Source organism: Lissotriton vulgaris, chromosome 12, assembly GCF_964263255.1.
Source record: "Lissotriton vulgaris chromosome 12, aLisVul1.2, whole genome shotgun sequence".
Classification (NCBI taxonomy): Eukaryota; Metazoa; Chordata; class Amphibia; order Caudata; family Salamandridae; genus Lissotriton; species Lissotriton vulgaris.
The window spans coordinates 107,446,370-107,471,969 of NC_141700.1; the positions used below are offsets into that span (position 1 = coordinate 107,446,370).

Below are 25,600 nucleotides of genomic sequence, written 5' to 3' on the forward strand. Positions count from 1 at the left end.
ATGGTGGTTGTAGGTGGTGGACACCCGCTGGCATTTTCAGGGACTGGAGCTCATTTTACATCATCAGACTTTGACTCATAAAAAAGAAAGAGGAAGAAAAGGGAGAACGAAGCAGCTCGAGAAAGATGAGACAACGGTAAAATAAAATGGAAAGAGTAGGGATGAAAAAGAACCTTTAAGAGAGAGATAACGAGACATGAAGTGTAGCTGAGAGATTAAAGGTGCACGAGGTAGAATCAAGAACTGGCAGCCTTTGTATTCACCAATTCTTCCATATGGCAACGTTTGCAGCCGGGTCTGAAGATAAACTTTGGTCCGTTCTGTTTGGGAAATACTTTGGAACCTTCCATGGAGCAATGATAGAAACGCACAATATTAAATGTATTTGTTGGTACCCATATGTGCTTGCTGGCTAGCAAGGAAGACGTCAGTGCACACAATGGTGCTCTCAGTTTGCTTCTTCCCTGCATGAATGGTTTCTGGGCCATATACAGCAGAACTGCAAAAAGGACAGGGCGCCAACCATAGGCAATAGAGAAATGCAAGATCGATACCATGCCGATTATATACTGTGCCAATCATAATACAGACATACAGTGTAAGGAGAAATTAACAACCTGATGAGCAAACTAACATGGACCTCAGGACAAACAAGTGACCCCTAAGGTGGTTCTGAACAGCTGTTGAAGCTTGTCCATGCAAGGTCAGATTTGAAGCCTGAGAAGCTCCCAGCTTGTTACAGCGAGAAGTGAGATAGTTTAAGTATATGGATATATATATTTTTTTATCCAACAATGGTCCCTTTAGGATATTTTTATCCTACACAAGTGTACAAACAAAAATGTTAACACAGTTACATATCTTTGGGTGGCATTACACAGTGCTTCCTGTTGCATTATTATATCTGCCAGTGGTTCGTATTACAGGCAGCATACTCATAAATATGTGTCAAACAAATATTGTTTGCACTATGCAATGCATAGTGCTACAGTGCCCCTTAGTCACTCAGTTCCATGGCACTTTCTGTAAGTGTCAATAATTTAAAGGTATGCAGTGTGCTGGCATCTGCTTCTCCGTCTGTCCCACAGTCGTCTTGTTCAGGGGTGGTTTCATGAACCTGCCCTGCGTTGTCCTCGTCTATTTTTCTGCAGGTGGAGACTATCACCTTTCAGTTGGTGTCACAATCCATGTGACACTTAATGATGGACCCTCAACGTGGCCCCTAGGTATGGTTTGGTCTGTCCTCTCTTTGTCTGGTGTGTTGCGCAGCTCATCTGGTGATAGATGCTCAGCAGTTACTGGTACCCCTATCACAGGTGTTGGTGTTGCAGCTCTGCATCTTGTTCCATCAATCCCTTCAGGTTGTCCGTTCACCGTCTGTGGTCCAGTCCACCTAGAACTAAGAAAAACATCTTTTAATTTTCTCCCCATGACCATGTCTCCAAGGTTGCTTTAGATGGCTTTGTCCTTATGGTGTACAGTACTAAAAGCAGAGCAGCTGTCAATTTCAGGCCTGTTGCATCAGTTGTCTTAACTAATCAATGTTTTTATTTTGGAGTTCATCATTTTCCCCAGGCCTGACTTTGGGAAGCGGTGTGGCAATGCAGTTTCCACTCTATTCCCAATAACGCCATAAAGTCCCCCCCTCCCCTCTGTCGCTTTTTATGCCCTGGGGAACCCCAAACCTGTGTATGCTATCTTTCATCAAGCATCCCACAATCATTGCGACATCAGTTTTCCTTGTTGGAAACATTTTCATCCATTTTGAAAATATATCCACCCACACCAGAAAATATTTCAATCCATTCACTGGGAAGCAAAATGTATGTGTACATTCATCCCCCTTGTGCAATATCAGAGAGTCCATGCTCAAGCCTTGTGTGAGAAAGGAACATACTGCATTGGGCCACAGGCCTCTCATCCCGGTAGACCCACAGTCCCTCATCTTTCTGCTCACATCCAGCATCAATCCACATTCTCTACTCTTCTCGTGTTGCAGACCATTGTGCTTCCTTAACATCAGCTAGCAACAATTGTCTCTGAATGAGCTAAATATTTGTAATGCTTTTATTCATTAAACAGAGAAACAACACAAGTGCCAGTACTGATATCATTCCACACAATAATTTACCACCGAGATCACGCACACAAGGTATGACCATCAGGTATTTATTAATTGTTTTTCTTTTTCTTTTTCACTTCAAGACCTTTTTTTCTAGTATTTTCCTTACTCAAGTCACATGAATTACTTATACAAAGTTATTAATACACAGAGAAAACATCAATATGCTGTACAAAAGAAGAAAAATCACAAGTTAACACAAAATTACACAGAATTGACATACAACAATCACAATTTTGCATGCAGCGAAATTCAAAGAACTTCCTTGTGGCCTATGTTCTGTTGTTTAAGATGATTTACAACAATGCCCTTGGAGCTTCCATTATTAAATACATTCTTCTCCTTTCCTAGCGGGCCAAAACCAAACAGTGTCCATACTGGGCCCCGAAAGAGATCACAAAAACCTTCCAAATTGATTTTTTTTAGAGATCCAGTAGTATTGCAGGAAGAGCTTCTGAGTGACCGCGTTGCGTCGCGGCGCAGCCCAATTCGGACCCATGGATACGACTTCTCTGTGTGTAACGGACATCGACAACATAGACGTGATCGGAAATCTGTTTAATTGGCATGTGAAGCATGACTCCGTCATTTGATGTGTTTGGAGGTTTATTAATCGGTGATTGATTGAATTTACATCCAGCCAAGAAAGTTTCGAGAACTATGCGCTCTAGTGTTCTGAGGAGAACCCTACAAACTACAAAAGGATTTGAAAGGCATCAAGTGTTTTTTTTCATCCAAACAAGTGTATTATATGTCCGATACTACTGGAGCTCTGAACAAACTCAATTTGGAAGGTTTTTGTGATCCCTTTCAGGGCCCAATGTGGACACTGTTAGGTTTTGGGCCGCTAGGAAAGGAGCAGAATTTATATAATGGAAGCTCCAAGGGCATTGTTGTAAATAATCTTAAACAATGGTAGCTATGGCCACAAGGAAGTTCTTTGAATGTGGTTGCATGTACAATTGTGATTGTTTTCTGTCAATTCTGTGTAATTTTGTGTTAACTTGTGATTTTTTCTTCTTTTGTATAGATTATTTATGTTTTTTCTGTGTATTGATAAGTCTGTATAAGTAATTCATGTGAATTGAGTAAAGAAAATACTCAAAAAAAAGGTCCTGAAGTGAAAAAGAAAAAGAAAAACAATTAATAAATACCTGATGATCATAACATGTGTGTGTGATCTCGGTGGTAAATGATTGTGTGGAATGATATCAGTACTGGCCCTTGTGTTTATTCTCTGATTAATATATGGCCTAGCTTTTCTGATTATGGGCCTAACCCTGTGAAATTCTATTGATTTATTCATTAAAGGCACCAATTATACTGGTTGAAACATGCTCTCTCTTGCTGCAGTGTCAGCCATTGCGTCACCTATGGTCTAACCCATGAACATCAAGGACAAAGGGTGCTGACACAGGGTTAAGTGTCAAGTCACCTCTTCTAAAGGATTACAGATTGTTAATTTGAAATTTTTAATGATAGCTGAGCCAATTGTTATTTTTATTAAATAGCATCTGCCTCATAAAATGGAGACTGCTTATTTTCTGTTATTTCTTTCTCATTGCATACCATAATCAAGCTCATATTTAAAAAGCCAAAAGGTCTGGAGGCAATGCTTTGGTAATACTAGTTTTGTTTTGTCATGGTTTTTGCAGAACTTTATTGTTGGGGAAGCTGCCAGACCTTCATCAATATAAAAAAAACATTGGTTAAAATATGTTTTAGCCTAAAAAGGCATACATTGCCATTGTAGTCCCTGGCACTTAAGAGACTTCCTTTGTGTATAGTACAGCCTACTGAAAGAGTAGAATGCTATCACTCCGAGTGAAATTAGCCAATGGCTGAAGTGGGCTGACCCACTGCCCCATGCTTTATGTTGTAGTGGGGGGAAGAAAAATGTGAATGGCACAACAACAAATCAATGGATTAGGTATGGTTGGCTGAAAGCCCCTATAAGCAGATATGTTCTATATATAATATTAGTCAAATTAAACGGTCTTGGCTAACGCCAGACCAGAAAAAAGGGTGTTTTTGTGTGAAAAACAGCTGTAAATATTTATAACTTGACACGCATGTATATGGTAATGATACAAAAATCTTTCTAAATACTCCTCCTTGGGAGAAAGAGCGTATGCAGTCATAACAGCTCAGATCAAAACACTAAAAATAAGCATACCAAAAATATGATGCACAAATAGTTTAATTTCGAAATATTTTTGGTTGAAAATTACCAAGTTTTCTTAAACACAATTGTTGCCATTGAAATCGAAGATAAGGTTCGGGAAAGAAGAGTAGTGTTAATCTTAGGGCTGGCTTTAGTTTTAGGGTCCAAAATTAGTCTTAGGGTCATGGCATTGTTAGGCATGACATTTGTGCAGACTTCTGCTTTAGGGTAATTTGGGCATAAGGTTTGCGGTAGGATTAAGTTCCAGGCAAGGTTTAGATTGATGTATTAATTTTTCAAATTTGGGATTACTTGGTTATTCGGTATTTTACCATTTTGTTTTAATATAATTGTTTTCAAGCATTTGTGTTTAGGTAGTTAGTACCTATGACCAGAAGAAGTAATCACATAAAATGGATTCCCGTCTAAGTGAGTGGTGAGCCTGTCTGGGACTCAAAAAAACCTAAATAAAGTGAGAACCAAGAACAACATGGTGTGTTGTCTGGCCCTTTACAACTACAAAATAATGTACGATCATTGATAAAAAAAGCAATGCAGCAATATTGTTTTTGTAAAACTTCTGACCTGCAGGAATTTATGGGTTGCCAACATGCCTTAATTTGGTTAAATAAAACATCACATTATTTAATTTAGCAACAGCTGAGTCAAAATTGGCATACAAAGGGCAGATTATCAGAAAAGAAGAAACAATTTTGGGAAAATATAAGCAAATCCAATGGGCCTTAGTGTCTCCCCCAAAAAGAATACAATGAACTACTTCTTACTCAAAATTTTATTAGAAGATATAAAAGAAAGAACAAACCACTGGAATCTGAGAATAGTTAGTGTCTGATGAAAACTCAAAATTGAGAAATGTGTTTGGTGCACAGGTGAACATTGCATAGGAAATGGGCCGAAAAGTTAGATAATCAGGGAAAATGTAAATGTGTCAAGTCCATCACATCGCTATAGTTATCCCCTTTAAACTTGAGAGAATAAATCTGTTACTCATTCCTAAGAATGGTGCCTACAGTAGGTCCTCGGAGCATCTGGGAATCTTGGAGGGAGGCAGAGTACTCATTCACTTTCATTGTTAAATGTGCACTTTCATCTGGTGTTTCAACTAACACATTTCTTCCATCTCTCTTTCTTGACTTCCGTGCCCTCTCTATGTAACCCTGCTAACCCCCCTCATATGTTATGGTTTGCGACCTCTTTGATGCTCTTTTCTTTGCCTCTTAAATCCCCTGCCTTTCCTCCTATTCTTACAATCCCTGCTTATTTCGCTTCAAATTCCAACTGGTTTGGTGTTAAATTTCTGATTTTTATTTACAACATACAATTTTACGCTTAAAATTCCTCACTTCCGCCATTGCATTTCTTCTTTTTCTTCTGGCAACCGTTACTCCTTTTACAATTTGCCCAATTCCTCCCACAATTCCTCACTTTTTCATACTTCAACCCCCCTCTGTTTCCTTTTCCAAATTCCCCTGGATTACTACTTACAATTTTGCTTCCTACCTTTTATAATCCATCTTCCACCTTTCAATCCAAACCCACCTCCCTACAATGGGATCATTACTCTTTTGCATCTATTACACCATTCTCTTTGAATCCCTCCTTGCACACTTTGGTTCTCGGTTTGGTAATGTTTTGTTTGGGCCTCCACCGCTGACTGTTATCTCCTTGTTTTCTACTGTAAATGCTCAAACCTGGCTACAGTTAGCTCCTTGTTCTCCCACTGTCCGAGACCCCAGACGCTGCAATTCCCGTCCCTGCTCCTCCGTTTCTCAGCAGGTGAAGAACCCGTGAGCCACAACCAGGACCTCTTGGTGCCCTCGTCCAGTTCAGGAAGCATCGAGGACCAGTCTAGTGTGGCGCTGGCCCGTCCATTCCATCAACACCTGAAGGCCTTATCCTGCGATGAAGTCTGCCTTCTTGGCAAGAACCTGCCCTACCTGTCCCCGGAGGGACTGCTGCCCATCCGACTATCCCCAGTTGGGGCTTACTCCCCGCCTTACAGAGGAGTCTTGCCTCTGCTGGAGAACCCAGGCTTGTCTGTGCTCTTGTCTCCACTCTTTCCAAGAAGCAGAACATTCCCCAGCATGTCTTTGCCATCACACCACACTTCGGAGGAGCTGCCATCCCAACAGAGAGCTCGCCGTCCTGAGGAAGAGTCTACTACAGAGATCCTGTCCGGTTCTGGAGCAGAGTCTGGCAGGCATAGGGCAAGCCAGCGGGCCCGCTGGAGGACCCCAGGCTCCCAGCCATGCTGGACCAACATCCAATGTAAGACAACTTTTCTTTTTCCAATTTTTCCTTTTTTACCTTTGCTGGTTAATCTGTTTTAGGTCTGGCTTGGCAGTGCAGATGCCTGCAAGACCATTTTACACATTCTTTAAAATATGCATAGACTGTAGCATTGACTCCGCCCAGAGTAGTATTTCGCTCACCTCATGCCGTTGGCAGGGTGGCGTGTGGGAGGTGTCTTCATTGAAATGCACGGGGGACTATTTAACACCTGAAAAGTACACACAATCATCATGTTGTTTTGTCATATTTGATTTTGTATTTTTTACGTGCATCCTACACAGAAAGCAATCCTTTGTTGCTACTTTTCCCCCCAGCATTAACAAAGCCGAAAGCGGTGGATTAAAAGTGATAAGCAGTATTTGTGTAGGCAACACAGCAAGCAGCATTTGTCAAAATCTGTATTTGCATGTGATGGCACTCTATTGCCAGACCAGTTGGCATTGCCATTGTTTGCTTTCTGTAGACCTTACTGCCAATAATCAGACACACTTCCTTCACACAGAGCACACTATACATTGCTGGCCATACTTCACCAAGGAAACCCGATTTAAAATCAATAGCCTCAAACTGGTTATGTTAGGACCTTGAAATTACTAGCCACACTCCACCTCCATACAGAGAGCTGGAAATCAGTAGCTATGCTCCATCACCCTGCGGCTTACTGACAATCAATAGCTACAGTGCACAACGAATTCTGGAAAACACTACCGCAACATAGAGATAACTGGAAATTACAATTCATGCTCATGAGTGTCGACTACACTTCAAGGGCTTGCACAGTGAGAACTTAAAATACCCAGTCACACTCCTCCTGCACAAAGAGAACATAAGATTTATACCCCACTAACTGGTAGGTAGGATCGAGAGGAACTATTCAGGCAAAGAGCCAGTTATCCACCCTTCCCTCATGTCCAAGCTCTAGGCACAAGAGTCCTATCCTCCTAAGGCATGTGCCTTCCTAGACTCCTCCCTCCTCTACACCTCCTGGCTCACCCCAAACATCAGTTTACCGCTATAATCTCCCAAACAACCCTACTAAATGCTTGTTATCTCTCCTTTCACCCATCCCAAACCTAATTTTTCTACTCTGATTCTTTCTCCCTGATTCCTCTCTATGGGCTCTTTCCTCTTCCATCTCTCCTTTACTCATACCAGACCTCAACTTACTACTATGATATCCCAATGAAGACTTCTGGTTTTCTTCCCTGTTCTATCCCTCCATTACTCTATTCAGTCCAACTAACAGACTCATATCCTGCACTCAAATTAACTCTAACCTCCCTATACTAATACTATACTCATATTTCCCAATAATAATCCACCACTAATCCTTTTTGGTCCTGGACTCGCCGAAAAGTGCCTCGACGCCTCGTCAGAGGTAGAATGCGCTATATAAATATAATTACAATACAATACAATAAACTGCTTACTTCCCCTGACCTGGCAATACTCCATGGAGGAGATACCCTTGCCCAGGATCAATAGGTTGAGGACAGTCATCCAACCTGATGGGCTACATACCATTTGTCCCAGTAGTCTAATGGTCTTGCTCAGTAAATTCACATCACAATGACCTGTTTTATATCAGTTGGCCATGGTATTGTATCAACAATATTGACTACGAGTATATTATCAAGGTTTGCATGTATAGAGAATGATAGATTCACTGACATAAACACTGCATCTACTTACTTTGTTGATACTTTGGTGGTCGATATTGTGGATACAACATCTTTGCAGGTTCATATTAAAACCACAAAACAGTAGCATATTACCCAGCTAAACAACAAAGCAGCATTCGCAAGAATGTGGCAACAGCAAAGTGGACAAAGATTTGCTACATATCCTGTCTTCTCTAACCACAATGTTGTCCTCTTAAGTAGTAGTAGGACACACGCCTTTAAATGGAGGTAAGAATCACAAAATGGACATGGCGTTAATGTTGGCATGATATAGGCCCACCTGAGTGATGCTTGCCTCTGTAAAATGTCCTGTGCACTCAGCAGCCATACACACATAAGATGGTGTTACTATATGTGACTTTCCCACACATGGGTACCTATAGTTAGAGTTGTGAGTCTAAACATTTACTGACACAAACACTGGAGTACCTGCCAAGCATGTATTATTATCACAAATTAGAGAGATGGAGGAAATTGCACTGTAAGTCCCTCCCACAAACAACTAGTATATCACATTAAAGTAGTGTGCTTGAAAAATAGATCAGGAGTTCATGGAAGAGACCAAAACATAGATTGTAGGAGAGGACAGTTTACGTATGCTCTATAAAGCATGATTCTAATTAAAATTAGAATGGGATGGCCACCCTTTATGGAAGAGGATGTCTCACACACATAATAGTGTCATGCTTCATCATCAGCATCCTCTCCCCACCTTGGTGGACTCAACCTCTGCGAAGACTTGGCAGTAGGAGGGAGTTCTCAAATAAAACTACTGGACAAAGGGGAATCCAGAAAATCTTAAAATACCTTAGGGTTTCTCAGTTATCACCTTTATTAGTGAGGACTCTAGGTATGTCTAAAAACACTTTTATGGGCGGATAAGAGAAACGCAATGGCTCAAAACTGTCAACTAATCACCAACATGTTTCTGCCCTTGATAAGTAGCCTTTCAGGACTGGGGCATTCATCAGGAGTATAGGTTCCATACAAATAAACAGTTAGGCTAAATCTATCCTACCTGGTAATGCTAGTGCAGCACCAAAACAACCAAACAGGAGAGTGATACCAAGGTTTTCCTAAGAACAGATGCATGCAAACAACCTATTAGCGAAATTACAAAAACCATGCATATTATCAAGATGTGCAATAGAATTATTCTCACAGAATTAATTAACTGCAAAAGTAATTTCCTTAGATAGCTTCCCAGAACTCACCAATAGTGAGTGTTAAAAAACCAACATGTGAAGATAATAAGACTACTGTTTCCATTTCGCTCCTCTTACTTGCCCATAAAAGTGACTTTACACATACCTAGAGTCCTCACCATAAAGGATGGCCTTCCCATTTTAATTATAATCAAGCCTAATATAGCAGAAGTAGACTGGCCTCTCCTAAGATCTAGGATGTGGTCTCTTCCATGAATCCCTGATCTATTTTTCAAGCATCCTACTTTCATCTGATATTCTACCTTCCAGGCATGACCAGAGCAGAAGCACAATCCCAACCAATGTCGAAGTCCCTTTACTCTTTTTCTCTACTGCCCCTATGCTGTCGTGGCACCCTCACACTCTGTGCACTCTCTGGAAAACCCCAAGCACACAGAGAGACTGCATTCTCAAAAGAAGAGAGGACACAAATATAATTACACCTTAGCAGAGACTGCCTGAGGGTGCAACAAAAACAGATTTCCATCAATGTTCTAAGCCAGGTCTGCCAGTGCAAAGAAAACATGAAAGCCTTAGCCATGCTCCACCAGTATTTCAGCAACAGAGAGCATGCTAAAAGTAGAGAGACACAGTTGCTCAACATAAAGAGAACTCCAAATGACAAGCCAGATTGAAATATCAAAGAGATCAAAACAAGAAAGGAGGTAAGTAGTGGGGATTAGTTGTACCTAAGATATTTAACCACAATGAAATAACTTATCACTGGTAACTAGTTTAAATCAAATATTAGAAATGCATTATAATATTTCAATAGCAATGCCAACTTATATCTTAAAACAGTTAATCTCATTTAAATGATCCACGGAATCTGAACAGAACTCAAGCATAAATTTGAAAAAAACCAAAAAACAAATAATACCCAAAATAACATTATTGGAATGTAAACAACCTTTGCGAGCAGTTTATGCATTGACCGTGATGTTTCTTGTCCCTCTAAACAGTAGGTTCACAGTAGGCATTTTGTTTTAATATTTCAGTCCTACATTGTTTTACCTTAAAATTGGAGGAGTTTGTGAACTAAAAGTCTTTTTCCAAGGAGTAATGTGATCAGGGGAATGCCCTCTTGGAGACTCCTTGTTGTTACGACTATCTCCGAGGAGTCAGCAGACAAGATTAGGACTTGTGAGCCCCATCTCGAAATCCTAGTGTAACCATAAGGGGAGAAGGGATCTTAGAAAAACAAATCAATGGCATCTTATCAGGAGGAACCAGGAATGGATCAGGGATGGAAATCTTACCCAGGGTATAAGAGTCCCAAAAACCCACTTCATAAAGCCGGTTCTTGAACTACATCACCTCTGATAGACAGGTGGCAAAGAGAAATGGGCCGGGAACTTCACAAGCAGCAATGTATAGGAAGGATATGGAAGCAGTAAGGGTCTATGCAATTAGTACTTCTTGTGGAAATGTGTGTACAACAACAGGCATCATCAGAATGAAATCAGGGGTCAGCTCTAGCTTTCTTCCGCCTTTTATGAGGACCATCATGGAAAGTAAACGTAATAACTGTCATTTAAGAACTAAGAAACTATAATGTTGGTGGGATGCACTGTGTAAATGTTACTTATATCAATTGCAATTCGGAACCGAGGATAGGATATAGCGAAGAAACTGAACACCCAGGACAACTTATGCTCTCTGCATAAGAAGTGTGCCCTGTTACAGACTGTTTATCGAGGAAGTGAGCGACCCGGAATACCCTTGAGGGCTTGGGTAGTGAGAGTAGAAGGGTAAAGGTGCCTACAAGGGACTTTATTTAGTCTATATTTTGTTGGTTCAAGTTATTTTAGAAAGGACCAATCGATCGTCCTTAAAGTGAGTTAATCAAAAATCTATTATCTTGACAGAAAGCAACATATAACATATAAACAAAGACACAAGGTGTATACGAAAAAATGTTTTTATCAAATAGTTCATTAAAGGAAACCAACTTCATATACAGATAAATAAACAAATAGGATTTAGGACTGTGGGTACACACATAAGTAAATTACTATGTGACTCAACAGAACCTAAAAAACACCTATCCCAAAATACATTGAATCAAACAAAGAAGGGGATAAGATGTGCTGTCGACGTTTCGGTTTCTTAGGAATTAATTGCTGAAACCATCCTCAGGACTGTTATCAATTGTGATCTGTATAGAGATATTGTAATCTGTTTGCACAAGAACTGCCACTTCATCACATGGAAGATTCAATTGTGGATCGTGGATAGTGGAGTCTTGTCAATCACCGGGGTTAATATGGAGCAATTAGGGCCAGTTAAATTGAATTAGGCAGAATAGCGAGCAGTCATCAGTCCTGCACCGCCTAATATTGCGACGAAGTGGAGTCAAAAGAGCGTCTCGTCGGTGGCTCCGTACTGACAAGACTCCACTCCATTCACACCGGACGACCGCTGCTTTGCAAAGTACCTGTGCTCTATGAGTGAAGACTCGACTTCACGTCCAGCTTTGATTAATATATGAAGTCAGTTATTTAACAACGAATAGTCATGTTATAAAGACACTGCGATCCACAATCGAATCTTCCATGTGATGAAGTGGCAGTTCTTGTGCAAACAGATTACAATATCTCTATACAGATCACAATTGATAACAGTCCTGAGGATGGTTTCAGCATTAATTCCTAAGAAACCGAAACGTCGACAGCACATCTTATCCCCTTCTTTGTTTGATTCAATGTATTTTGGGATAGGTGTTCTTTAGGTTCTGTTGAGTCACTTAGTAATTTACTTATGTGTGTACCCACAGTCCTAAATCCTATTTGTTTATTTATCTGTATATGAAGTTGGTTTCCTTTAATGAACTATTTGATAAAAACATTTTTTCGTATACACCTTGTGTCTTTGTTTATATGTTATATGTTGCTTTCTGTCAAGATAATAGATTTTTGATTAACTCACTTTAAGGACGATCGATTGGTCCTTTCTAAAATAACTTGAACCAACAAAATATAGACTAAATAGAGTCCCTTGTAGGCACCTTTACCCTTCTACTGTTACAGACTGTGGCCATCATCATGGTCAAAACACTTCTTGTTGCCCATGGTGACGCTCTCCGAATTTGCTTTTGAGAGTAGATCCCGATCTGAAGTTGCAAGATGGTCACCAACGTAAGTACTGCTTTAGTCTATATCATTTCATTAAAGTCGCTTACATAGAGTTTATAGAGTTGTATTCTCCATCAAATGTCTTTAAATTGAAGAAGAGAGGCACAGAAACAGTTACACATTTGTCATATTTTGACACATCATCTGTAATAACGGTCCATGGTACAGAAGGGAAATTTACAAGGAGGGGATAGAGGAATATATACTTTTTAAATTAAATGGCGAAGGGCTTTGGAGTGACTAGAAGCATTTAGGGCAACAGATTTGAAATATGATGAGGCATAGGATGCGTGAAAGGCAATCCGGAAAATCGGAAAGAAGGTGTAGATTCCAAGAAAGAGTACGGTCAACATGCTGAATGGTTATGTGCTACATTCTGTTTGACTGCGGCTGTCTATTCCCCAAGGTGATTTATAGTTTTGCCCATTGACTTACTCCAAGCGGCAGTAGTTTGTGCAGGATCTGGGGTCTAATATTTGACATTGTTTTGGAAATCTGGCAATTGCCTCTTTCATTCCACAGAAGGGATTTTAATACCTGAGGGGTGTTAGTTAACTTTCCCTATGATATTTACTGGCAGGGGGGGATCTCTACACAACATGTGACTAGATACATGTGTTTGTTAAATTTAGGATAACATGTACACCTATAGTACATGTTATATTTGCCATCTGTATTTCAGAGCCTACTGATGTTTGGACACAGGTCCAAGTGAAGATCTGCAATGCCTCCCTGGACATGGAGTAATTTATACTACGATTAGATAACTGATTTATAGGACTCCAGGATGTGTGTTTTCACGTAGAGGATCCATGTTTGATCTAAGGACCACCGGATAAATCTGGACCGGGTTCCTGTGAACATATGCCATCAAGCTGTGAGAAACTAATTGAATAAAGACATGGATGTTCAACCAATAAGAGAATGTCTAGTCAGTGCTATAACTTCAAAGAAGAATCAGACCTACATTTACAGGTATATAAGTATAAGAGATGTAAAGTAGGATCCAGCAAGCAAAGCTAGCCAACCTCTCAGATGAGCGACATTTCTTGAACTCTGATGCAGCTCGGTTTCCGTGGTCGTAAGTAGTTCCGAACTGGGACTCAGATTGGGAATGGTGAAGTTGGGAACAGCATTGGTGGCTAAGCTGTGCTGACAAGGAAGCACCAGCCAGGCTGCACTTGAGTTTGTATGATAACCAATACAATATTTAAACCCACAAGCTGGATCTAGGAAGAAAACCAGAATGTGTTAGAAACGTCTGGGGTGAAGACAGGAACGCACGCATTTTTCCAACTCTACCACAGTGTTTTTTTAAAGACATTGGCCTTGGTTCAATATTATCCTATGGGTCTGCACTTTGATTGACTTGAGATCTTTAGAAAGACTTTTAGGTTATAGATTTTTCAAAGATTTTTCTTCTTAAGAAACTCAGGTTCTGCAAAAGATGTCGGAGCAGAGATTCTGGACCAAGTCCATGTCCTAACCCCTGTGAAATACAATTTTTTATTTATTTTATGCAATTTTATATAGCGCGAATATTACCCGAAGGTGTCAGAGCGCTTTACATAAGAACCAGTTGCAATACGTAAGGACTTAGGATTACATGCGTTACATAAAAGATACAAACAGAAAAAAATGCAAATGTACAAGTTGTAAAGTCACACAAGAAAGAGATAGAAACAGAAAAAATTGCAAATGTACAAGTTGTAAAGTCACTCAAGGAAGAGATACAAATGGATAAACTCTAAGAGTCACATAGAAATGGTAGAGAGTACAAAGGTCTACTACATATACTAGTGGTTAGAGTTATCTCTATATACATAGATATACAAATAGTATATTTTCTCAGGTCAAGACCCAAAAAACCAGGAGAGCAGAGTTCCATTAAGTGGGGTCAGAGGGGGGGGACACAGTCACAGCACCAAGGGAGGGCAGTAGAATGTCTATTGTTTCGCAAGATGGTGGACCAAGGACAAGAGCGACAACAGGAGAGGGTCCCAAAATGGCGGGGCGCACACAAGTTCCAGTCCAAAAGTTACGAGGGCCAAGTCCAAAGAAAACCAGGGAGCCGAACCAAAGGAGGAAGAACAAAAAGGGGAAAGGAGCCAGACAGACAAAAGGGGGGCAGTCGGTCTCCGAAGCACAGCCGTGCCGTCCATGTGCACAGGTCCCGGGCAGCGGAGGCAACAGTGTCCAATCGATTCTCCCAGGTTGAAGGGAGATCGACACAGGCTACAGGGCAGCAGTCTAGAGAACGGGAAGACGTAGAGTCCGAGCCAGAGGGGGTGCCTCACTATCAGGGATGGAAACAGGCAGGCTCAGAAAATCCCGGAGAGCAGCACCGCAGTTCCCACCCCCGCCAAAGCCTCCAGCTAGGCAGGCGGGCCAGCGGTAGCGAAAAGCAGCGGCCGTAGAATCAGGAGGGTCAGGAGGAGAGAGCCCCAGCCCAGCTCATCTGCGGCCATCCAGAAAAACCACAGAGACATCGGCAACGTCGCGACAGGACCAGCCAAACTCCCGTCAGCAGGGGAACCCAGAAAGAGGCGGGGAGGAGGAAGACAGGCAGCTGAGATGAGAGGGGAGCTGTGCCCGGCTGGGCAGGCGTCGGACGCAGCGTCTATTCGATGGGCTCCCGGGCGATAGGACTGCTGGGGTACAAGAACCCCAGCAGCTGCCTTTCCAGTACCCAAAACGCAAGTCTCCAAAATCCCCATAGCGCAAAACCCACCGTCCCTCCTCTCCCACCTCTCCAAAGCAGGACTCCACCCCAGGAATGTCCCTGCTGGAGATCCAAGATCTAGTGGTCGTGAACAAGGACTTGTGCATCAGATTGGGACTCTGTAAAAAAGACTGTGGTTAAGATTAGGACTCCACACCGCCCATCTTGGCTTATGGGCCAGATGTAGTAGTGAGACAGAAGCTGCTGCAGCATTCTGGACAGGTACCTAAAACTTTATGACTTGTAGCTCAAAATCTACCAGTCCCGGCTGAAATTGTACAGTGGTGGGGCATCCAATGGAGAGGTGGTAACTGAGATCAATAGCTTCACTACTTCCCTCAGGGAACTGGGATCTCAAGCGTGACCCCAGATGATATTATATGAACCATGCAAGTTACAAAGATCCTTCAGTGGTTCTGGAATCCGGAAGTACCTCACCAGCCAATAAAACTGGACCCATAATGACGTTTTAAGGCAGACTGCCTGCAATAAGTTCTTTTGGGACTAAAATGGGTGCAAGCTACATATCCTATAGGTAAAGGAGAGTGTGAGCACAGCGCAAGCTCACCAGATGTCTGAAGACAGGCTACTCACCGATGCAGATGTTACAGATCTTTTTTCTCCTACATTGCTGGCTTGAAGGTCCATCGAAATGTCCTTCACACAAATTGTAGCTAACCTGGGTATTGCGCACGTATTCCAGGCATCAGGTCGCCTCCTCATGGCAGTTACAGTCCAGCTTCTGGTGAGTCGCGTCACTTTTGACGGCGCAAAAGATGCGCAATGGTGCGGGGTACTTACAACGTGATGCATCTGGGAGATTTGTCACGTTGTAAAGCCCTGCGCCAAAAGGAGGCGTTCCTGCGCAGGGTGGGGGGGGGGGGGCGTTCCGGTGCAGGAATGTCTCCTAAAAGTGGCTGAGTGAAATCTACAAGATTTCACTCAGTCACTTTTGAGCCCATGCTGCGTCAAAACCCTGCGCCTGCTTGAAGCAGGCGCAAGGATTGACGCAGGATTGTAACAATAGGGACCCCCAGAGCATTGCTGGAGCTGTGTCGCGCTTGCGACGGAACTCCAGCAATGCGCCGCTTTTACGGCAAAGATGCGTCACGCATCTGTGCTGTTTTTGCCCCATGGTGCGCCGCATTAACGATGCGGCGCATCCATGGTGGCGGAGGCATGGCGCACAATAACTGGCACATCCCAGCTGATATGCAGGGATGCGCCAGTTATTGTAAATCTGCCCCTCAGTCTCTACTCAGGAGACAACAGCAAGACTTCAAGGAGGAATCCCTGTCTCAGGAACAGTATGGAGGGACAGCAGAACAGGCAGTGGCTCTTCTGGTGAGATGTCTTTCCCCCACTGGTGCATGGGCATCCTCGTTATCGAGACAATCAGCAAAATACTGGCACAACAGGGGTACATTTATTCTCCTTTGATGGACCAGGTGGGAAGCCCGATCCTACCATCGGTCTGATTAAATATACTTGGGCCACTGGAATTATGCGGCAGGGGAGGGCCAAATTACGCAGCAGAGTTGAGTAAATTATGCTGCAAGGAAAGGCAAATTATGCAGCACATTTTGTCATTTTTAAACTTGCTAAAACTGCCTGGGCATTAGTTGCAATTCATTAGTACCAGTTTAACACCCAAACACAGCAATAAACTGCAGAAAAGTGACCAATGAACCTTTGCAAAGCGCCTGCCACTGCATGACAACAAGTGTTGCTGCATTTTTAGTAACTTTTGAACCGCTTGAGCAACAAACAATTTTTTTTGTTAAAATGTGCAGATTATGTAGCAGGTGATGGATTATGTGGCAAATGCAGCAAATGTATAAATATGCGAAATTGCAGTGGCCGCATAATTCCATTAGCCCTGCTATATACTCCTATTCTGGAGAAGTGTGTCTTGATATTGATGGTTACTTTCTGCAAGCTCTTTAGCCACTAACCACAGGTCAGGCCTATTTAGACAGATCTAAGTGATTTCTTGATTTCGGGTTAGACGAAGCTGTGCCCCATGTCCCAGAGCCTGAGAGATCATCAGAAACCTTGGAAGAGAGGGGTGGATGAGTTTCACTACTCAAACCTATGGATGCACTGGTGCACCCACAAGTTTTGGGGAGCAAACGCTAAGGAGAAACACGTGCAAGCTGTCATGTTTAAAGCACGTCTTCCAAAAGGAGGACAGCCTACTTGTGCAGCACGTGCAAGGCATCCAAATAAACCCTTTAATCCACTATGTGTTTATAAATAAAAACACACTTTGTACCCAGCCATCATAGATTTCACTTATATGACGAAGGCAATGGACGCCTGTTTTGGAAACAGTGTTGACCTTTAACTTGGAAGGACCATTAGACATCCTCCCCACAGGGTAACAATGCTAAAAGACATGCCCCTGCACTACAAAACTTGCCCCTAAACTACAAACCTGCTGCCATCACTGCCAATGACTGCATATCCTAGGTTGAGACCGGATTAACCACCCTCACTAAAATTGGATAAACGCTTTCGGCCTCCTTCAGTCAGTACAACCTTGCTCAGAAGATGAACAGAAACCTAAACAGGTTGTCACCTCCACTGGATCATATAAATGTGGAGTTAGCTGGAAGAAACATACGGAACACGCCAAAAAAGACAAAGAGGGCATGAAAGCACAAGTGTTTAGAGGACCCTCATCCCATCAATCCTTTCCAAGCCTCACCTTGCTTTTTTCCTTGTCTGTCTCCACTTCTTTTTTGCATATACCTTTTTTCCACCCATTTGTTCGTTCTCAAACTCTCCCTGTTACACTGTAATCTCTCCCTTTCTCTCAGCTTCTCTGTATCTCACTGTTTTGCTTTTACTCCTTCGCGCAGGTTTGCCACGTGCATGCACAATCCTTAATTTGTAAAAACGCAGGCAAAGGTCCAAGGTTTTTCTTAGGAGTCTCTTGCTGTCACTATAATATTCAAAGATGCCTAGTTTTGATTTCACTGCATGCTTCTTTATTCCACCACCCTACACTTCCCGTCTCTTTATCTCACTTTTCCATTTTCATCCCTCCATTCTGCCTTTTTCACTGTTTCCCTGTGTTTTTCTTCCCACTTCCTCCGCCTTTCTCTCTCTTTCTCTGGGTCAAAGTCTTATAATAAAAAATAAGTCATGGTCAACAAAATTGGGTGCTGGGGCCTACAACCTGCAACAATAGTACAAACGAAGCACTGTTTACATGTCTATATCTCAACCAGTGTGTAATAACAACCAGAGAGGGAGGGGTAATCAGTCTTATTCCCCCTATTTAATATCAATAACAACAAAAGAGTGAAAATACAGAGATAGGTGGCTTGCGGAAGAGCGCGCTTTATAAATCCTATTAGTGGCTCTAGCCCCCACCTGTACCCATGACGTGAAGTCAGTCTATACTTCACAATTTACTGGCTTTTTGGAACTCCAGAAGGCCCCTAAGGTAAACCCGTGAGTTTACCCACTACATCCCCCACAGGTTAGAGCGCGCCTTAGAGTGCACATACCGCCGTGGAGGATCGGTCCTGACAAATGCTTCACTAATTTGCACACTTGAAGCAGAAGCGTGTTGACCACCATTCTAACTTAGTCTAATTTGGATGTGCCTGGTCAATCTAGCCAGCTAACAAACATCTGCATCACTTGTTTTAATGATACCTGATTTTCCACCATTAAAATTCTTCTGGGAATAAACCAAGGCATCTTTTAACTTGCACTACTTCACTGTTGCACTTACACCACAAATACCTGCTCCGCTGTAATTCAGGCGTTGTAGCACACCAGGGAGGCATTCGACCTCTCTGGGGGGAACCCAATGATGAAGCATGTCACCAACTAGGTTGGTGAGGGAGGGTTATTTTAAACAAGAGTAATTCCTCGTGCTGGTATTTCTCTGTCTTTTCACTCATTTGTTGTTATTGATATATCTCAGTACAAAATTTGGAACCAATTGTGGACAATATTTAACGGGGTCCAGAGTAAGTGTCCAATTAACTATGATGCAAAAGAATACAAAGTTCCCCAGGGAAAGTAAAAGAAGTATGTGTGAGAGTATGGAGTAGAGCAAAAGCAGGGAACAGGATGTTCCCTTGTTGGAACTAGAAGACCTCACACACCCAGAAACCTAGGTGTCATGCTTCATCATTGGTCTCCTGCTCCTCGTCAGACTGGCGCTGCAATGTCTGACGGGCGCCGTAGGCGCTCTTTGATGGAGATCTTTTGTTCCAGCCAATGGTTTGAGTGCGTGTAAGGGGTCTGGTGGGAGTGTAGTCGTGAGGGAGTGATGTGATTTAAAAAAAGGTGAGTCAGTCCACAAGGGACTTTATTCACGTGGCTGACTCCCTTGGTTAAAATGGTGGGAGGGGAGATAGGAACTGCTTAATCTACAGTGGGCTAACTCAACCCTCTTTAAAGGTCAACATGTTTCTTGCCTGTCTGGCAATTCTTCAGGACCTCGACTATTAATGTACTACACAGTGAAAATAAAGTAAATACAAAAGAAAAAAGAGAAAGATACAACCTCAATGGGTCAATCAGGGAGCAGGCCAATAGGTCCTGCTCTAGGGGGGGAAAACCTGAAAATAATGCATAAACATAAGCCAGTTAGCATGAATAGTGGCATTATAACACAGTTCCAAGTTCCCTTTAGTGCTCCATAAAACACACATATGTGTAACATTAAAATTACAATTTAAAATTTCCACAATTACACATTGGTGGACGTATTAACGATAGTACATCCATTCCTGCAAATATGGCCAGTGTAATCAGGGTCAGAACGTATTTAAGCAATACTGCTAGAAGGACAAGGAGGTTTATCACATAGTTATAGAATGCTGGATCAGTGCTTACCCTGGCAGAAACACTACAGGGCCCCGCAGTCTGTTCCCGTGGGGCTGTTCGGTCAGGTAAGATACCTGAAAGAGAGGAACATATGCAGGCACCCAGATGGTGTGTTCGATGAAATATGCCAGGGAAACAGGCCATGACTAGATAAAGGAACATAGTCCAAACTTGAGGTGTGGTTGAGGGGAGAGACCTCTCTGAACGGTAGACCCGGAGAGGCTCGTCGTGGTTCTCTCCTCCGTCCAATGGGTATAGCCCAGCCATGGTGTAACCCCGTGGGGAAAACAATCGCTCGCACAAGGGGCTGAACATGAACAGTGGCCCACCTCCAGGCCGGGAACCGGGCGGGCCGGCGGGGTCAGCGTACTACAGCCTCTCACAAAATGCGCCCGTGAACTAGCTCTCCCCGGGGGAGGAGGAGAGGAAACAGCCACAGTGGAATCCAACCCGGGGAGGGGCTAGCGGTCAGGTCAACACCGGCCCGATCACCGGTCCCAAAGCGTGTACCACTGCCACCGCCAGCGCCCAAGTGTAGGCGACTATGAAAGGCACACGTTAACTCAAGGCATGCCCCAAAAGACTCAAAGTAGAGACTCTCAATCGAGTTACGGGCATAGTAATACCGATCATATCGGAAAAGCAATCACCTCACATTGGTGCGGAAGCCTAGCGGTGCTGCTTACCTTAGATACGAGCAGCCAGGGTGAGCAACCTACCCCCACGCAAGGTGCCCCAGACGGTGGCCCGAAACAGCTGATCAAGGATTCGTATGTCCACCAGGGTTAAAAGCTGTTTGCACTGTGTTCAGTATGATGACTTCCCACCAATGGGTGTGGTCGCAAGCCCCCCAGATGCGCATGCGTCGGGCTGCAGACGCGCTCCATGCGTTCCATGCCAGTGTGATGAGGCTTAATGTGGCGGCCATCTTAGCAAGGGGTGAGACGGGTTAGTTGGAATAGAAGAGATACTACCCCCCAACTTGCCGATTGGCCGAATAACCATCCCTTCAACGGAAAGGTGGAAAACGATGTTGCTGGTGGTGATCCCTATGGTTGAACCCTACGGAGCTGTTGGGAAGAGCGGTAGAGGTGGGATAGTGGAGCTGGGTAAGTCAGACACCATAACAAAAGAAGCTCACGAGATCTGGTGGGCGAAATGGGATCAGCCAAAGCGGACAATAGAAGCCCGATACAGATGTATGCTGGTGATATCTGGTGGCTGGGATGGCAGCTGAGTAGCAACAAGCAGGTGTGCCTATATATAGAAACAGCGTTGAATTTGCTAAAGTATCCTAATTTCTGTCAGGAACACATAGGTGTCATCCTAAAGGACTATAGTCCAGAGTGGTGTGATTGGAAAGACAAATGTGGGTGGGGATATGATCTATCCCTATGAGTGATATCCACAGTAGATAGAAGTGTCTAGAGACTGTGGTAGCAGTCTATGCTGTACATACGTGTATGGGAGTCCTGTTGAACAGAACTGAAAGAATATCCAGTATGGGTTAGGTTCATAATAGTTAAAGGGCAAAACTTTGTGTTAGGACAGGTGGTTCATCTTGCTAGTAGTGTCCAAGGTACAGAGTCATTAAGGCCCAGGGTGTCCAACTGTAGGCGATGTATCCATCGCTGTTCAATTCTGAACAGGGCTTGGTGGGTAATGGATGGGTGGGATTCTAGGACCAGCCATTTGATGTTGTCGGCATGGTGGCCATGTTGGACATAGTGTTCATACAATCTGGTGTGGGTTTTGGAACAACGAATGTTGCTCTTATGTTCCATAATTCTAAGTTTTACCTGTCTCATCGTCATGCCGATGTACTGTTTGCCACATGGGCAAGTCATTAGGTAAAGGCATCTTGAACTATTGCAATTGGTATGCTTATTCATATGCCAGGTGAAAGTGTTCGAAAGTTTAATCTCTTTGCACTGTATCGTTTGTTGGCATACAACACAGCCTCCGCAAGGGTAGTGACCCACCACCGGTGGAAGCCTCCACAGGGTACTCTGGTTGGTGGTAGTTTGTTTTCTGGGGCGTGTGTGAATCAAAGAGTCTTTCAGATTGGCCGTGCGCTTAAAAGCAAAACGGGGGCGAGGGATATCTAGGTCCCCTGTGTTCAATAGACCCCAATGTTTATTGACTGTTTTCTTCAAGAAAGTGGAGTTTTGTGTGAAGCAAGTGATGCAGGTAATCACGTCATCAGGGACTTTTGGACGTGTCACCAGTAAGGCCTCTCTGGGGTTGTTGAGGGCTCTTTTGCAAGAGTTGTTGATCAATCTGGTGGGGTAACCTCTGTCTTGCAGTTTGTGTTGGAGCATCACAGATTCTTTTTTGTAGTCTGAGATATCGGTGCAGTTCCTTCGAATCCTAAGGAACTGCCCGAAGAGGAGGTTTTCCCGTAAGGATCTTGGATGATGGCTATCAAAGAGGAGTAAGCTATTCCTATCCGTCTCCTTTCTGTACAATGAGGTGCTCAGTCCTTCTTGGTTCAGACTGATGGTGAGGTCCAAGAAAGGTATCTTGGTGTCTGAAATAGTAGCTGTGAACTTAAGGAACTGATTCTGACGGTTGATCCACAGGCAGAAGGCTTCACAGCTTTCCCGGTTGCCATGCCACAAAACCAGAACATCATCTATATACCTGCGCCATAGTGTGATGTTCTGGTTAAAGGGATTGTTTTCTGAGTAGATGCAGAGGTTCTCAAAAGTGGCCATATAGATGCAGGCTAGACTAGGGGCAAAAGTCGAACCCATAGAGGTCCCCTGTATCTGGTGGTATAACTGGGACCCGTATTGGAAAAAGTTTTCTGTAAGTGCAATGCTGGCGCATGCCATAATGAAGGAAATTAGTGTGGTCCAATCCTCCAGGCGGAGGGTCTGCTCAACTGCTTCAAGGGTGGCCTGCTGAGGAATATTCGTGTAAAGGGCTTCCACATCTAAAGTTAGGAGGAGGTCCACATTCTCTCTACCCTCGATGGATTCAATGAGGCGGAGTACATCACAAGTATCCTGGAGAAAGGATGGTATCTTTCTCACTATAGGCTGCAAGAACACATCACAAAATTTAGATAACGGTTCAAGCAGTGAGCCTATGCCGGACACTATCGGACGCCCGGGGACCGGAGTGGTACCCTTGTGAATCTTGGGAAGGGTGTAGAAATACGGGACGGCCGGGTCCTTGGTGAGCAAAAAGTCAGCTTCATTCTTAGAGATCCATTCATTGGTCTTTCCTTCCAAAACCAGACTGGTGATTGCAGTGGTGAGTCTGGGAGTGGGGTCTGATGCCAGTGGTCTATAGTGGCTAGTATTCGCCAGCTGGCGTTTGCACTCAGTGTCGTAGTCTGTGGTGTCTTGAATTACAGTAGCTCCCCCTTTGTCAGCTTGTTTAATGACAATGGAGCTATCATTGCCTAAGTTCTGTATGGCTTGCCTTTCCATATTGGTTAGGTTTTTGAAAACAGTTTTTTTGGGCTTTTTGTCCAGAGTCTTAAGGACCGCTTTCTCAAAAACCAGGATCTCTGGTGGGACCATGCTATCAGTAGGAGTGAATGTGGATGGTTTACGCAACCCAGTGTCAACAGGATCGTTCACAAATCTTTCTCCAAAGTGGGAGCGTAGGCGTATTTTCCTAAAGAGTTGCTTAATCTCACACATCTCGTTGAAGTTATCAGGGGTAGGGGTGGGTACGAAACCCAAACCCTTCTCAAGGACCACCGTTTCAGTGGGGGGTCAATGGTCTTTAGGAGCGGTTAACTATTAAACTCTTCTCCCTCTGGTTGTGCTCCTCGTCTCCATTGAGGTCGATGCTGCTTGTTGGTCTTGGAATTGCACCCCTTACTGATTTCCTCGCTTCCGCCCTCTTCCTCTGCCCCAACCTCTGTCGTGAAAAGGGGGGTTCATGGGGAAGAACTGTGGTGGCGGACTCTGGGGATAGAACGGATATTGCCAAGGAGTTATCATTTGTGGTGGTCCCTGGAAAATTTGGCCTTGATTAAATCCTTGGTTCCATCTCTGTCGCTGCTGGTTCCGTTTGTTGTTACTTGGATAGCCCCCGCTGGAGTCACTGCTAGATGATCCCCTGTGGTTGGTGAATTCTGAGCTCTCATCGGAAGAGTAGCTATTCTTCTTGTTAGTATAACCTTCCTTATGATAGGGGTATATCTTTTCCTTATCGAATTTAGACACGTCCTTTTGGAGTTTTTTTATTTTCTGTTTGAGCAAAGATTCTTGGTTATCAGAGATTTCTTGATTAATTTCCGCCAGTCTGGAAGTGAAAGGAGTCTTTGTTAAAGTACCCCTGATGGCTGTTTCCATGGCCGTTATTTTAACTAGAAGAGCATCCGCCAATCTCTTGGCTGTTTTTACTATCAAGAATAGTAAGTCCTTTGTGTACTTCCAAGACACTTGACACCAATCCCCCTTAAACTGACTATCCTCAAGAAAGAGTCTTGGTATGATGGTTACCAGAAGCCCCTGAGGGGCTATGTTGGCCCTCAGGTATTCTGTCATCATGATACCATGGACAGTTATCCTTAGCCATTCCTTTTTCAATCCAGCAAGTGTGATCCAGTCATCATTTTGTGAATTCGAGGCAGTGGCACCTCCAGACCCGAAAGGTGGAGGGGCCGAACTTAATGCCTCGGCTACAGCCTCTTCGTCGAAGCTCAGGCCGGGGACGTCCTCCATGTTGGGAAGATCGTCACTGGTGCGTGTATATTATTGCAGAGCTGCCATGATTTTGGAAAGATTGAAATTGGGAAACCCTATGTGGTAACCAAGGTGTGGTTCCAGGGGTCCGTTGGTCCTCACAGTGAGATGTCACTGTAGGTAACCTGAAGAGGTTCCGTGGGTGAAACCCACGCTTGAAACTCAGTACAAAATTTGGAACCAATTGTGGACAATATTTAATGGGGTCCAGAGTAAGTGTCCAATTAACTATGATGCAAAAGAATACAAAGTTCCCCAGGGAAAGTAAAAGAAGTATGTGTGAGAGTATGGAGTAGAGCAAAAGCAGGGAACAGGATGTTCCCTTGTTGGAACTAGAAGACCTCACACACCCAGAAGCCTAGGTGTCATGCTTCATCATTGGTCTCCTGCTCCTCGTCAGACTGGCGCTGCAATGTCTGACGGGCGCCGTAGGCGCTCTTTGATGGAGATCTTTTGTTCCAGCCAATGGTTTGAGTGCGTGTAAGGGGTCTGGTGGGAGTGTAGTCGTGAGGGAGTGATGTGATTTAAAAGAAGGTGAGTCAGTCCACAAGGGACTTTATTCACGTGGCTGACTCCCTTGGTTAAAATGGTGGGAGGGGAGATAGGAACTGCTTAATCTACAGTGGGCTAACTCAACCCTCTTTAAAGGTCAACATGTTTCTTGCCTGTCTGGCAATTCTTCAGGACCTCGACTA

General features: G+C 43.5%; 1 protein-coding gene across 2 annotated transcripts in view; it reads left to right on the plus strand.

Annotated features, from left to right (window-relative positions):
• The window catches only part of RUSC1 (RUN and SH3 domain containing 1), a 214,487-nt gene that overhangs the window by 52,332 nt on the left and 136,555 nt on the right, over positions 1–25,600 (plus strand). The window contains exon 2 of one of the 2 annotated variants that reach the window (XM_086947408.1): positions 6,009–6,575. The exons of the other annotated variant lie outside the window; for it this stretch is intronic. Within the exon in view, the coding sequence (XP_086803534.1) occupies positions 6,009–6,575 (567 nt within the window). The remainder of the gene's footprint in view (positions 1–6,008; positions 6,576–25,600) is intronic. 2 annotated transcript variants of the gene reach the window in all.